Here is a 14354-nt window from a genome sequence, read left to right on the forward strand (position 1 = left end):
TTGATCCGGAGCGAGTGACAGTGAACCAGGAAGGCCCAGACAGATGGAGAGTCAACAGAGGAGTTTGACCTATATTAATGCCACTCCACACACACGGCATACTGTTCACGTGGGCATGTTTTAGGAAGGTGTGTGTGTGTGTGTGTGTGTGTGTGTGTTCGTTCATGTATGTAAAAGAAGGTTAATTACCTCCCCGTCCTTCGCTGTCTGCTGGCTTCACCTGGATGGGCCGGTTCATCTGTAAAGAGAGAGAGAGAGAGAGAGAGAGAGAGAGAGAGAGAGAGAGAGAGAGAGAGAGAGAGAGAGAGAGAGAGAGAGAGAGATTAGCATAGTAAGTTTGGTGTGAGTAAAATGTGCTTTGTCTCCTTCAGAGTTTGTGTCCCAAGACTGTAAAAAAGGTTCACTATATTAAGAAAAACACACACACTCAAACTCCACTCTCACACGTTTAATTCTTCCAGATCTGTCTCTCCAGAATGAACAGTTTACTTTAAACCTGATGATATTTGTGCGGCCAAACACAACCTATCCCCACACTAAAAACAATAATATATACTGAAAATATATTATAGTAAATTCTTATTTAACTTAGTTATGTATATTTTGGGATGTACTTATACATATAACCATGTACTATATTTTCAAAGATGCATCATAAGCTAGGTCAGCTGTATCACAAATACTACTACTACTATTAATAATAATGTGCACAAAGTTATTGTGAAATATATCACTGTGCAATAAGAGCAATGTCCAGTACCATTATTCAATTGCCAGTACCACTTATTCAATATTTGTCTTTATTTCTTTATTTAATTTATTCTCTACAGTGTATATTAATATTGCAGACATGAAAACAAATACAGTGTTAGTTAAGCAATAGAACACAATCTCTATTGCTTTTATACAACAGTTTTTTTTTTTTTACAAAATAAATAAAGAAAATAAAAGACCCTCAAAAAATTGATAATGTATATGCTTTTTAATACGGACTGTGCTTCGGCCAAAAAGTAGTTCCACAACAAGTGAACTGTAACAGAACTGTAACTACAAAACGGCGTATAGTTTATATGTTAGCTTGAAATTAAATTTGGGTATTAAGGGGGTAAGTAAATGTTAGGAGCGTGAAATAACACTGAAACTCTCCTCTCCTGCACAGAGGAGTCGTCTTCAGGTGAAAGCTGCACGTTTGAGAGCATTTCTGCCTGTTTGCTGGGTGGTGTTGGTTAGCATAGCTTGCTTTAGCTTAGCTTAGCCGGTTACAGTTCTGGTTATCAGACTGTGGCTGAGGTAACTGATGGATTGACGAGCCAGCAGAGCGGGCTGTGGGCGAGTGTGATTTAGCTGGGTACTAGCCTGTGCTAAGCTAATGCTAATGCTGCTGCTGCTGGAGGCAATAATACTAAAATGCCTTGTGTGTATAAATATGCCGTTACTCGGCAACGCGTCCGCGGAGTGATACAGATTTAGCATGAGAAGGCCGTACTGATATTTGTGGTAATCTGTATCACTCTGCGGGAGCGTTGCCGAGTAAGGGCAACACTTCTCAACCAATCAGATTGTGAGGTTGAAACTAGCTGTTGTATAATCCTCCACATTAATCTCTTGATCTAAAGCTGATGAACTGAGATGGTGATTTGAGGTGATTTAATTGGGATGAGCTGGAAAAGCAGCAACTTTTGATCAGCACCTCCAGGAACTCCAGGTATGTCCAAACTTTTCACTGCTACAGTGTGTGTGTGCGTGTGTGTGTGTGTATTTATATACACGTATATATATATATATATATATATATATATATATATATATACGTATATATATACGTATATATATATAAATATCTATACCAAGACTCGGGTCATTTAGCTGGGGTTCGTTTAAGGTCACTGGGCTCTATATGCTGATTAGTCTGTCTCACCGCTCCAATCTCACACGATTGGTCGTCGTCCCCCCAGAATCTGCCCCGTTAGAATCCTCTGAGTCGCCGCGGCAACAAGAGTCATTAAGCTGCCTAGGGTACACTACGAGTTGCTAAGCAACGGGGCAGAATGGGCTGGCATCCCGTTGGTCCAGCGAATTGGCACACGGCGTCTTCCCTTCTGCCCGTTCCCCCTTTTTCACTGTGTACCCAATGAGGTTAAAGAAAAACTACAATTTTTCACCAACACACAACACACAACACCACCCCCCTCCACCACCACCACCAGCGACGCCGTGCCCCCCTCTCCACCCTCCCCTGTCCCACTTTAATGTCCTCTTTTAGCAAGTGTGACAAAAACTTTCCCCACTACCCCGCCCGCCTCCTGCCAGCCAACGCCCAGCTACACCTTCACCCCCCCGCCACAGTTTACCCTCAGACCCCAGCCAATCACAGCTTCACATTAGAGCTCTAACGCAGTACATCCCTTTATATGATCACATCAAAATATAAGACTCTGTTATTATTACATTCCCACACATTTCTAATTCTTATAAGGCATCATACAGTGAATTCATCTTATTAATAATAATATTATCTGCTTAGAATTTTTTTTTTATTGTTTTATTTATTTATTTTTCCCATTTTCTCCCCATTTTACACGGCCAGTTACCCAACTCACTCATTAGGACTCCCCCTATCACTAGTGATGCCCCAACACACCAGGAGGGTGAAGACTAACACATGCTTCCACTGATACATGTAAATCAGACTCCACCTCTTTTCAAACTGCTGCGGATGCAGCATTGCCAAGTAGCATCACAGCGCTAACGCTCGGAGGAAAGCGCAGCGACTCGGTTCTGATACATCAGCTCACAGATGCAGTCTCACCCTAGGAGTTATGAAGGGAAAGACAGAGCACCATCTACTGTACCCACCCAGAGAGAGCAAGACCAATTGTGCTCTCTCAGGGCTCCAGCAGCTGATGGCAAGCTGCATGACAAGGATTCAAACTGGCGATCTCCCGATCATATTGGCAAATCTGCTTGTAACTTAACCCTTTATGACCTAACTTTTGTTCTATAAATGATGAAAAAATATAAGGATGCTACTTTCTGCCTGTAATGCACTCCTAAACAGGATTCAGTAAAAAACAAATAAAAATAAAAATAATAAAAACAATAAAATAAAAAACAAACATAATATTTGTGTTTTGTTTTTTATTGAAGTGGAGTCATTTGTGTAATACTGTTATTTTTTGTTATTTTTGTTATTGAGTGTTAACAGATATTGTTTTTATTTTATTTTTATTCGACACACACATTCTAATATATATTTATATAGTTTTTTTTTTCAATCAGATCAGTAAAAAATAAAAAAATAATAAAAAACTAATAACATTGTTGTGAAAAGCTGTTTACTCTGGGATGCTACCATGCTTTACTTTAGTGGGCAGATTTTTAGTTTTCCAATGCAGAGGGCGGAGCTAATCTGATGTTTGATTGGCTAATAAATTCTGATGAATAATATCTCTCAATCTGAGTGAAGTGAACTGCAATGAATGCAGGGTCTGAAAGGGTTAAATTCATTATACTGGTTTGACTTACTTTAAGTATACAGTTACAGTAGTAGATTAAATATTAGCAATTACATAATTAAAATATATCATATAGATATAGTTAAATAGTCTCATGGTTTGGGCAGCCCTTATTAAATGACACATTCTGTCTCTAATCCTCTACAGGAAACAAAATGACTGTAAACATCTGCACAGTTCTTTTTTCTGTACTGAATAAAATAATGAAGTAAATATTAATACAAACGTTAGTGAATCAGTGTGTTCAGTAAATTGATCCAGAAGTGTAATTGCTTTTGTAAGCTGTGGTGAGGTAAGTGAGGTGTTATCTTGTGAGTAGTGGTGTAACAGACCACAGATAATATGTAAACTGTAATATTAAAAATGTATTTAACAATGTGTTTTTTATAAAGCATATAACTTTAGTTATTGTCTTTCTTGTCTTGATTAAATGGATATTTAAATGCGTGGAAAATTCTCTTCTTTGTGAATCAGTAAATTTTCTATTATTTTTACAAGCCCAGCAACCTGAGACCATTTAAGCATTATAAGTTATAACTATATGAAGTATATAACTCTAAAGTCAATACTAAACGAACCTTCATATCACATGCCATAGCTATAAATAAAATTTCCAGACTATGACTATAACATAACATATAATCCTAATATAAAAAATAATGCTTTTTTGTATGATAAAGTTGCAAACATTAGACGAAACACGATACAGAATACAGCACAGGTCTGTGTGTGTGTGTGTGTGTGTGTGTGCACTCGCGGATGAGGAGCTCAGGCACGTGTACAGCCAGTGTCTGGCAGTTCAGTAACAGCAGGTGGTTTAAGCGGCATTTTAATCCCTTATTACAGAGCAAAGGATTAGCCAGCAGATCAAGGCTCAGTTAATTAGATGAATTCATCAGAGACTGGGCAAGACACACCGCTCTACCCCAGGGGTACAACACAACACATATACTTATACACACACACTACACACACAACACACACACTACACACACACTACACACACACGACACACTACAGCGCACCCACTGTAGACTGAGATGTGCTTTCTCTTTTTCTCTCCTGCAGTGCTGCTCTACTCCCCACAGAAAACTCCACACCTCATCCCTCCTCCATCTCTCTCTCTCTCCTCCACCCTGCGGCCCCCAAAACCAACACGCCTCTGTGAAGACGCTCCTAACGGCCTGATCAATGCTGACAAATACCCAACTCATAGCACTTTATCCAGGGGAGCACACATCGCTTTCTATTTCTCACACTGAGCTTTATTATTTCTGCTCCCATTCAGCATCTCCCTTTCTCTCTCTCTCTCTCTCTCTCTCCCTCTTTCTCTCAGTAATAGTGATATACTGTTTTATATATATATATATATATATATATATATATATATATATATATATATATAAAGACACTAGAATCACTTTTCATTTGTGTGTGAGAATGTGTTTGCAATGTTTGCCAAACTCATACCGTATTTCAAAAACTTTGTAGATAGCTACAAAGATGCATCTCCAAATTTGCTTTTGTAAATCAAGGCTAATAACAGGACGTTTGTTTTTGTTTTACTGCAGTAACAGCCTCTACTCCTCCACAAAGGCCTTACACTAGATTTTGGAACATTGCTGTAAGGATCTGATGGCATTCACCCATAAGAGCCTTAGTAAAGTATAAAGCTATAGATACGAATACATTACAATACATTACATTACAATGGGCAGATGCCTTTATCCAAAATAAAGATGTACAACCATTTTTCAGTTTCTGAATCAGTTTCTCTGATTCTGCTATTTATAGGTTTATGTTTAAGTAAAATGAACATTGTTGTTTTATTCTATAAACTACAGACAACATTTCTCCCAAATTCTAAATAAAAATATTGTCATTTAGAGCATTTATTTACAGAAAATGAGAAATGACTGAAATAACAAAAAAAGATGCAGAGCTTTCAGACCTCAAATAATGCAAAGAGAACAAGTTCATATTCATAAAGTTTTAAGAGTTCAGAAATCAATATTTGGTGGAATAACCCTGGGTTTTATTCACAGTTTTCATGCATCTTGGCATCATGTTCTCCTCCACCAGTCTTACACACTGCTTTTGGATAACTTTATGCTGCTTTACTCCTGGTGCAAAAATTCAAGCAGTTCAGTTTGGTTTGATGGCTTGTGATCATCCATCTTCCTCTTGAGTATATTCCACGCACACGTGTGGAAAGCTGTGCACCTCAGTCCAGCACAGTTTTGCAGTGCAGATATTTCCAGTTACAGCTGAATTCACACGTTTAATCCCAGAAAAAAAACGCTCTTATTTACATTTTAAAAAACGCCCTTTAAATGTCTGATTAAAGGGCAGATTACTGTTGTTTTTCTGTTTTCCTCTGGTGTTGAGAGTTTGGTGCTGACTCAACTCTTGATTGGTTTGGATGTGAGACAGCGTGCGAGTGTGGGCGGGGCTGGTGACGTCACGGGCCTGCATTGTTTAATATTGTGATGTATATCGTTAAAAAAAGAAAATTTGCAATGTAAATTTTTTCCAGTATGGCATGAACAATCACAATGTAGCAGAAATCCTGCGCTTATGTTCATAACCCTGTGCTCCCACTAGCAGATGTCACTCGTATCATTCCACGCTTGTCTCTTGAGGGCAGGTTTGAGGCTGGTCATGTGATTGTGAGTGGGCGTGTATTGGCGTGGCCAGTTGGCATGCTAGCAAACTACCTATTTAACCATCCTTTACTTTCTTCCATGGTTCATTTTACTCCAAATTTCCCCTGTATTTGTGCATAAAATGCAGCATATGGAACAGAAAAGGCATAAACAGCAGTTATAATCCTCACTGTCTTGTTCAGAACCTCATCACTGGTGATATAATTGAAGAACGGTGGGAAAGAAAAGCACGCTATTGGCTGTGATTGGTCAGAAGAGTTTGTTAGGCCAACGGGTTTAGAATAAAACTTCACCATGTCATAAGTAATTGCTTAAAATTAAAAAAATCGTGTCTTCCAAGAGGAAACGAGTGGTCGTCTGTCGCCTTCCAGTGTGATCACAGGGTTAGTCTCAATCTTAAATGTTGTCTGTCGTTTCTTGTTGAGGAAGACACCGACCCATCTTCAAATACATACACACAGATACACACACACACACACACACACACTTGTTCCAAAGCAGGCAAAAACTAGTGGTATCTAAATAAGATGGAGAAAGGTAGTGATGGACAGGAGAGGCAGGAGAAGGTCGGGGGAAAGTTGACTGCTATTTTTAAAGTCAGGTATTAGTAGAGTTCCCTTCTCTTCAAAAATATAAAAATCCTCCACACGTTTTATTTCCCCCTGTGGAATCAGACTGCAAAAATAAATAAATAAATAAATAAATATATAAATATATAAATATCTTTATGTACTCTTCATTTGTAAGAGCTCCGGGATACACTGCGTTTGTGTTTGTGTGGTTGCGTGTGAGAGTGTTTGTGTTTTTTTATGTGTGAGTTTTCTCTGTGAACTTCTTCCAAAAGCTCATTAATTAACTGGCCATTGATTCCCTCTGGAGAAAGTTTTCTCTCTTCTTTCTTCCCCTCAGTGAACCTGCCGTTCACACTGACAGCCTCCGCAGGCTCCCAGCGAGCGAGCGAGCGACTGCAGCTCCAATCCTGTTAGCCTAGCACTGATTTAACATCCGGAACAGCCCTGCCGCTACTATTTTTAACCCCAGCGCAGCAGGACTTCCTGTGAGGGGTACTGGGGTACGGATGGGGTCTAGAATTGCATTTTTATTAGACAAATATTGTCCTTTCACATGTGAAATAGATTTTGGAAAAAGGAGTAAAGGAACAAGACACTTAAAAGGGCTCTAAATCCTCTGATTTTAGCTGACTTTACCCTCAGCTCAAATTTTAAAAAGGCTAAAAATGAGAGGGGTAGTTTGGGAGGGGCACTGGGTGATGTATGGGTTTAGAGGCGGGTCTGGTGGGTCTTGTTATTGATTGATTGATTGATTGATCTGCATATTGTGATCATCATCATCCTCACCTATAGCGCAGCTGAACCTGAGAGGGCGCTGCAGAGGCGGAAATTTCCACAATAAAAGCGTATTAGGAAAAAAAGGCTAGGAAATGGACTAAGAATTGGGACAATCCTTCAAGCACCCGATACCTCATCAGGAGCGCTAAATTTCAGTAACCTAGCTGCTAACTAGCTAATTTTAGGGGAGATGGTTCAGAAATTGTTCAGTATTGTATTGTTTTGTCCATTTCTTAATTCTTCTGTTCCTCTTAGCTTTAATTATCTTTTATTTTACTTTATCTTTCCATTCCGCCTTAAATGCTGCAGCCCCTCTTTTGCACCATTTAAGGTGGATCGGGAAAGTTAGCTACCTTCTGAGACAAACAACTAGTGATCTTTTTTATGCTTGTTATGAAAAATTTGGCCATAAAACATTGAAACTACTCATTAAACTATGGTAGTATTGTGCTAATCATCACTTTTAACAATAAAAATACTTACATTTCTGGGTTTCTTACCAGTTATTCTTATAACCCTTTGTTTGAAGTGTGCATCTGAAAAATCTGCATATGATCTTACCCTAACCTCCCCCCTCCAACCTAACAAGAATAGAGACACGCCTACCCCTTGGTGTGTACTCGCAAAACAGTAGAGCCAAGGAGTGAATAAAGACACAGTCTGTATATGTTGGTGATTAATAAAAAACTAATAAAAGTCTAATGGAAAACTTCTTACAGTTCAGCTGATGAGTGTTTGCTTTTAAGCTCAATATGTACCAACAAACCCAGCGACTGCTCCACAGAACACGCTGATTTCTTTCCTCAAGTGTCCTCAGGCTCATTAAAAGGTGCTCTGAGTATTGAAATGACTAAAAGGCTTTAAAAAAGCACCCAGAAGTTTAAAAGTAACGTGTTATCAGTCCAAAGAGACCAGCTCTAGTCCTGTTAGCCTGGTGGTGGTGTGCTAACATCCATAACAGCCCTGCTTCTCCTATTTTTATCCGCAGCACAGCAGGCTTGCCTGTCGGGGGTAATGGGGCCATTGGGTCAGACGGGCCAGACTGGATCTATACTGTCGTTAATATGACAAATGTGACGCAGTGATCAGGGAAAAAACGAGAAAGAGGACATGTTACGTTTTTGAATGTTAATGCAGGAGAAATCAGTACAGGATCGTGAGATCAGACAATTCTAACAACAGCAACTCATTGCATTATTAAGACACATTCAGATTTCATTGCAGAGCCTGAAATCCTGATGAGAGCGATCTGACGCAATTTATTTGGATATTTGATGGTTGTGGTGTTTTACTATACAGTTGTAAGAAAAAGTATGTGATTCCTTTTGGATTACTTAGATTTCTGCATTAATTAATCATTAAATGTGTTCTGATTTTCAAGTCATAACAATAGACGAACACAGTCTGCTTAAACTAATACCACACAAAAATATATTTGTTTGTATGATTTTATTAAACACAACATGTTAACATTTACAGAGTGGAAAAAGGCTGCAAAAAACCTCAACTAATCGTTTTCTGTAGCTGCAGATCAGACCTGAACAACAGTCAGGAGGAATTCTGGATCATTCATCTTCACTAAACTGTTTCAGTTCAGCTATATACTTGGAATATCTGCTTTAAATTGCTTGTAGATTTGTCAGCAAAAATGTGAGCATGTGCCAGAGATTTCTGTAAGTCTTCAGCTGACACTCTAAGATTCTTTCTCACCTCATTGATCATTCTGCGCTGTGCTCTTGCAATCATCTTTACAGGACGACCACGCCTAGAGAGAGTAGCAACAGTGCTGAACTTTCTCCATTTGTAGAGCGTCTGCCTTACCATGGACACATGAACATCAAGACTTTTAGAGATACTTTTGTACTTTTGTGTGGGTTTAGTTTAAGCAGACTGTGTTCCTCTATTGTTGTGACTTAGATGAAGATCTAAGTTGTGACTGTTGTGCCTTAGATGAAGATACATTTTCTTAAAACTGTAAGCAACAAACTCTGGTCACACGACCTCTGTGCCTATAGAAATGTGTTCTTCTTCCACTTTTAAATCACAGAAACCTCTTTTCAGGAGTTTTTTTTTAAATGGTACATTTTATCAAAAATGTGTTCTAAAATAGGACACCCAGAAATACTGGCTCTAAATTGCCTTAGTCCATTGTTTCGTTTGTTTTTATATTTTTGGATGTGTTGCAGGCCTAAAATGCAGAAGTGTATGGTGTATGTATGGTGAAACAGGGGGTTGCTGTGGCTCAGTTGATAACACCACCCATTGCTAGTGAGCTACAGGAGTTGGACGATGAAACTGAAACACCTGGTTTTAGACCACAATCATTTATTGTGGTGACGAACAGTTCTGGTGGAAACAGGAGAGTTGAGGTGAACATTGAATTCTGCCGTGATTTGATCAGCCGTGGTTTTATGTTTTTTGGATAAACATCCCTTTCAGACAGCTCCCTTTTACAGCGTCCACAGTTAATCCTGTTGGATGTGGTTGGTCCTTCTTGGTGGTATGCTGACATTACCCTGGATACCGTGGCTCTTGATGCATCACAAAGACTTGCTGTCTTGGTCACAGATGCTCCAGCAAGACGTGCACCAACAATTGGTCCTCTTTTGAACTCTGGTATGTCACCCATAATGTTGTGAGCATTGCAATATTTAGAGCAGAACTGTGCTCTTACTCTGCTAATTGAACCTTCACAGTCTGCTCTTGCTGGTGCAATAATGTGCAATTAATGAAGATTGACCACCAGGCTGCTCCAATTTAGCCATGAAACCTCCCACACTAAAATGATTACAGGTGTTTCAGTTTCATTGTCCAACCGCTGTACCACATCATGTGGAAGACTAGGGATCAATTCCTGTGCTACACCAATAAGAGTCCTTGGGCTAGACTCCTAACACTACATTGACTCTCATCCATAATAGAAATAACCTTTTTATTTAAGTCACTCTGGATAAGAGTATCAGCTAAATGATGTAATATTAACAAATGAAATGATGGGAGCCAGAGAAAACATGTTTTTTTGGCGTTTTTGGGTATATATATTTTTTTATTTGCATTTTTTCTACTGTCACAAGTTTTTTCCCCACACAAACCATGTGTAATAATCTTAGCGTAGCCCCATGCTACATCCATAACAGCCATTTCTGTTCTATTACTGCCCCTGTATCAGCAGACCTTCTGGTGGGTGGGGAGGGGGTAGGGTTACTGGGGGCACTGGGCCAGACGGGCTGGTTTGGATGAGGAATCTGGTGTTCCTCTTGGCAGCATAAAGAGGACGCTCTGGCTGGCTGTGGATGGATTGGCATATAGATCACGGTAGCGAGCGGCTAGTGCACTACATTACCTTTATGGGCTTTTTTTCACCGGAGGGACAGTGAGGAGGGGTGAGGATCCGACGCTGAGAGACAAGACTAACAAATTAGTCAGTGTGACAGCCAGTTTTATGAGGCACCAGAGGGCGAGAAATAGAGGAAAAGCCACGGCCTGGAGCAAAGAGGCACAGAGAAGAGTAGAAGAGTAGAAGAGAGGACAGAAAAGTAGAAGTGAAGTGAAGAAGAAAGAAAGCTTAGCTAAATGTCACGCTACTCTACTACTTTTCTACTAAAAAGTGTATTTTCTTTACTGTAAAGCTCACTTTTATAAGAGTCAGATGTCCACATAAGGAAATCAGACATGCACTAAAGAGCGTAACATGTTTCCTTCTCAATTTATACCGGATACTTTACCTCCTGCCTGGGTATTTAGCATGTAGGGTGTCAGTGTGTGTGTGAGAGGAGTTTACTGAGATTTAAATATGAAGTTTTTCCAACAGACTGCTCCGTATCATCATCATGTAATTCAGCAGTGAGTTTAATTGTTTCCCTGAAGATGAATGGAACTGGACAATGGAGCTTTTCTTATGATGCAGCAATGTAGCAATGCTACATCAGCAGCAGCTCAAAAAGAAGTGGTGGCTGACTTCACATGTATCAGAGGAAGCATGTTCTATTCTTCACCCTCCTGGTGTGTTGGGGCATTACTAGTGATAGGGAGAGTCCTAATGAGTTGGTTGGGTAACTGGCCGTGTAAATTGGGAAGAAAATGAGAAAAAAAATTGAAAAAAAAAAAATCACCAAGGAATATGATTTTAGAATGGTTAGGGGATAACTGTTTGCAAAATGACACATTCAAACACATTCAAAAGTAGACTCCTACTGAACATCAGAAGAAACAAGTGGCAGAATACATATAGCACACACACACACACACACACACACAGTGTAGAGCTATTTGCTGTGGTGTGTCTGATCCTGCTCTCCCTGTTTCTGTAAAACGATCACATCAATCTGATTGATAAATAAAACACTCAGCACATTGACAAAGTGCCACAATTACGCTGAAGACAAATGGCTGAATTAGCCTGTGGAATTGGAACAGATCTTTGTTCAATGGCACAGAACTCATCATCATCAATGAGCCTGGTGTTAGATTGTTTTCTGCCAGTGCAAAATACCTCTGCAGAAAACCTGCCGAACTGCAGGCAGCCAGCATGCTCACGCTCACGCTCACACTCACACTCACGCGACATTACGAGTGATGTATCGGCCGACGCGTGTGATATATCTGCCTTTAAACGCTCCATCATTCTCCTTTATACTGAAGAAAAACCTCTTTCTTTTTCTCTCTTTTCTCTACAAAATGAAAAATCTAACAACATTCCAAACCACATCAGGTTTTAGTGTTATTAACAGAAGAGGAGACATTTTATTATGATTCTATTATGATCTCACAAACTGCTTTACAGACAAAACAAAACTAGGTACACACACTGCCTGGCCAAAAAAAAAAAGCAAATAATCTGTTTGGTCTGCAGGTTTAGGTTCAGCAACAGTATGTGCTGAAAGAATGAGGACAGATGACTACCTGAATATACTGAATACAGACCAGGATATTCCATCAATGGATTTTTTATTTCTTTCCTGATGATTATGGGTATATCCCAAGATGAACAATGTCAGGATTGATGGTGCTGGAATTGTGAAAGAGTTCAGGGTTCAGGGAGCATGAGATCATCATTTTCACACATGGATTGAGAGAGAGTTCACCACAGAGTCCAGATCTTAACCTCATTGAGAATCTTTGGGATGTGCAGGATGGAGAAGAGCTGCTTTGAGCAGTGGTCAGACTCTACCATCATCAATGCTGCTGCAAGATCTTGGTGAAAAATTAATCCAGCAACACTGGACTGAAATAAATCTTGTGATGTTGCAGAAGGTGGCAACCTTGTTTTTTTCTTTTTTTCTTTGATCAGGAAGTATATATAAAAATTATATAAAACACAAAAGAACCATGGTTTCAAATGTCAACATATTAATCAACAAGGTTGAGACAGTACTAAAATCAAGAGATTAGAAATAAATCTGTAAAGGTTTCTTAAAAACATGAGCCGATGCTGAGAGTCTGATATCAGGAAGGAGATCATTCTACAGTCTGGGAGCAGAAGCTGCAAATAAGCCCTTTAACTTTAGTTTAGTTTGTGGAATAATCAGTAACCCTTGATCTAAAAGGACATTAAAATGCATAAATAAACACCTGCGTGTGATTAGACATGTTAAATCCCATGTGACGGCCTAAAAAACGGCTAAATAACAGTATTTTAACAACACAGTGGAAAAAGTGCTGCAGTTCAAATTAATGACAAAAAATGACTTAATAGATAATAAATCTGATATATTCAGTGTGTGTGTGTGTGTGTGGAAGAAAAATCACACACACACAATGATTTAGTGCAGGCTGTATAAAAAAGTCAGACACACCCTGAAGAGTTGCTAAATACAGTGCCCTCCATAATTATTGGCACCCCTGGTTAAGATGTGTTCTTTAGCTTCTCATAAATTGAGTTTTGTTCAAAATAATATAGGACCACGATGGAAAAAAGAGTAAAATACAACCTTTAACTCAAGTAAATTTATTCAGTAGGAAAAAAATCCCACATTAAGAAATAATTATTTAACATCAAATCATGTTTGCCACAATTATTAGCACCCCTGATGTTAATACTTTGTACAACCCCCTTTTGCCAACAAAACAGCACCTAATCTTCTCCTGTAATGTTTCACAAGATGGGAGAATACAGAAAGAGGGATCTTTGACCGTTCCTCTTTGCACATTCTCTCTAAATCATCCAACGACCTGGGTCCTCTCCTCTGCACTCTCCTCTTCAGCTCACCCCACAGGTTTTCAATGGGGTTGAGGTCTGGGGACTGAGATGGCCATGGGAGGAGCTTGATTCTGTGTGCGGTGAACCATTTCTGTGTAGATTTGGCCACATGTTTAGGGTCATTATCTTGCTGAAAGACCCAGTGACGACCCATCTTCAGCTTTCGGGCAGAAGCCACCAGATTTTGTTTTAAAATGTCCTGGTATTTTAGAGCATTCATGATGCCATGCACCCTAACAAGGTTCCCAGGGCCTTTAGAAGAGAAACAGGCCCACAGCATCACTGATCCCCCGCCGTATTTCACAGTGGGCATGAGGTGCTTTTCTGCATACTCAGCTCTTGTGTTACGCCAGACCCACTTAGAGCATTTGTTGCCAAAAAGCTCTATCTTTGTTTCATCTGACCAAAGCACACGGTCCCAGTTTAAGTCCCAGTACCGCTTAGCAAACTCCAAACGTTTGCGTTTATGATTGTGACTGAGAAATGGTTTCTTCCATGCATGCCTCCCAAACAGCTTGTTGGCATGTAGATAGCGCCTGATGGTTGTTTTGGAGACTTTGTGACCCCAAGAAGCTACCATTTGTTGCAATTCTGTAACAGTGAGCTTTGGAGAACTTTTTATTTC

General features: G+C 39.5%; 1 protein-coding gene across 2 annotated transcripts in view; it reads right to left on the reverse strand.

Annotated features, from left to right (window-relative positions):
* Nucleotides 1–14354, reverse strand: part of celf6 (CUGBP Elav-like family member 6) — a 260186-nt gene that overhangs the window by 99752 nt on the left and 146080 nt on the right. For both annotated transcript variants that reach the window (XM_049473607.1, XM_049473606.1), the window contains exon 3: nt 190–238. In XM_049473607.1, the coding sequence (XP_049329564.1) occupies nt 190–238 (49 nt within the window). The remainder of the gene's footprint in view (nt 1–189; nt 239–14354) is intronic.

Source organism: Astyanax mexicanus, unplaced genomic scaffold, assembly GCF_023375975.1.
Source record: "Astyanax mexicanus isolate ESR-SI-001 unplaced genomic scaffold, AstMex3_surface scaffold_40, whole genome shotgun sequence".
Taxonomy (NCBI): Eukaryota; Metazoa; Chordata; class Actinopteri; order Characiformes; family Acestrorhamphidae; genus Astyanax; species Astyanax mexicanus.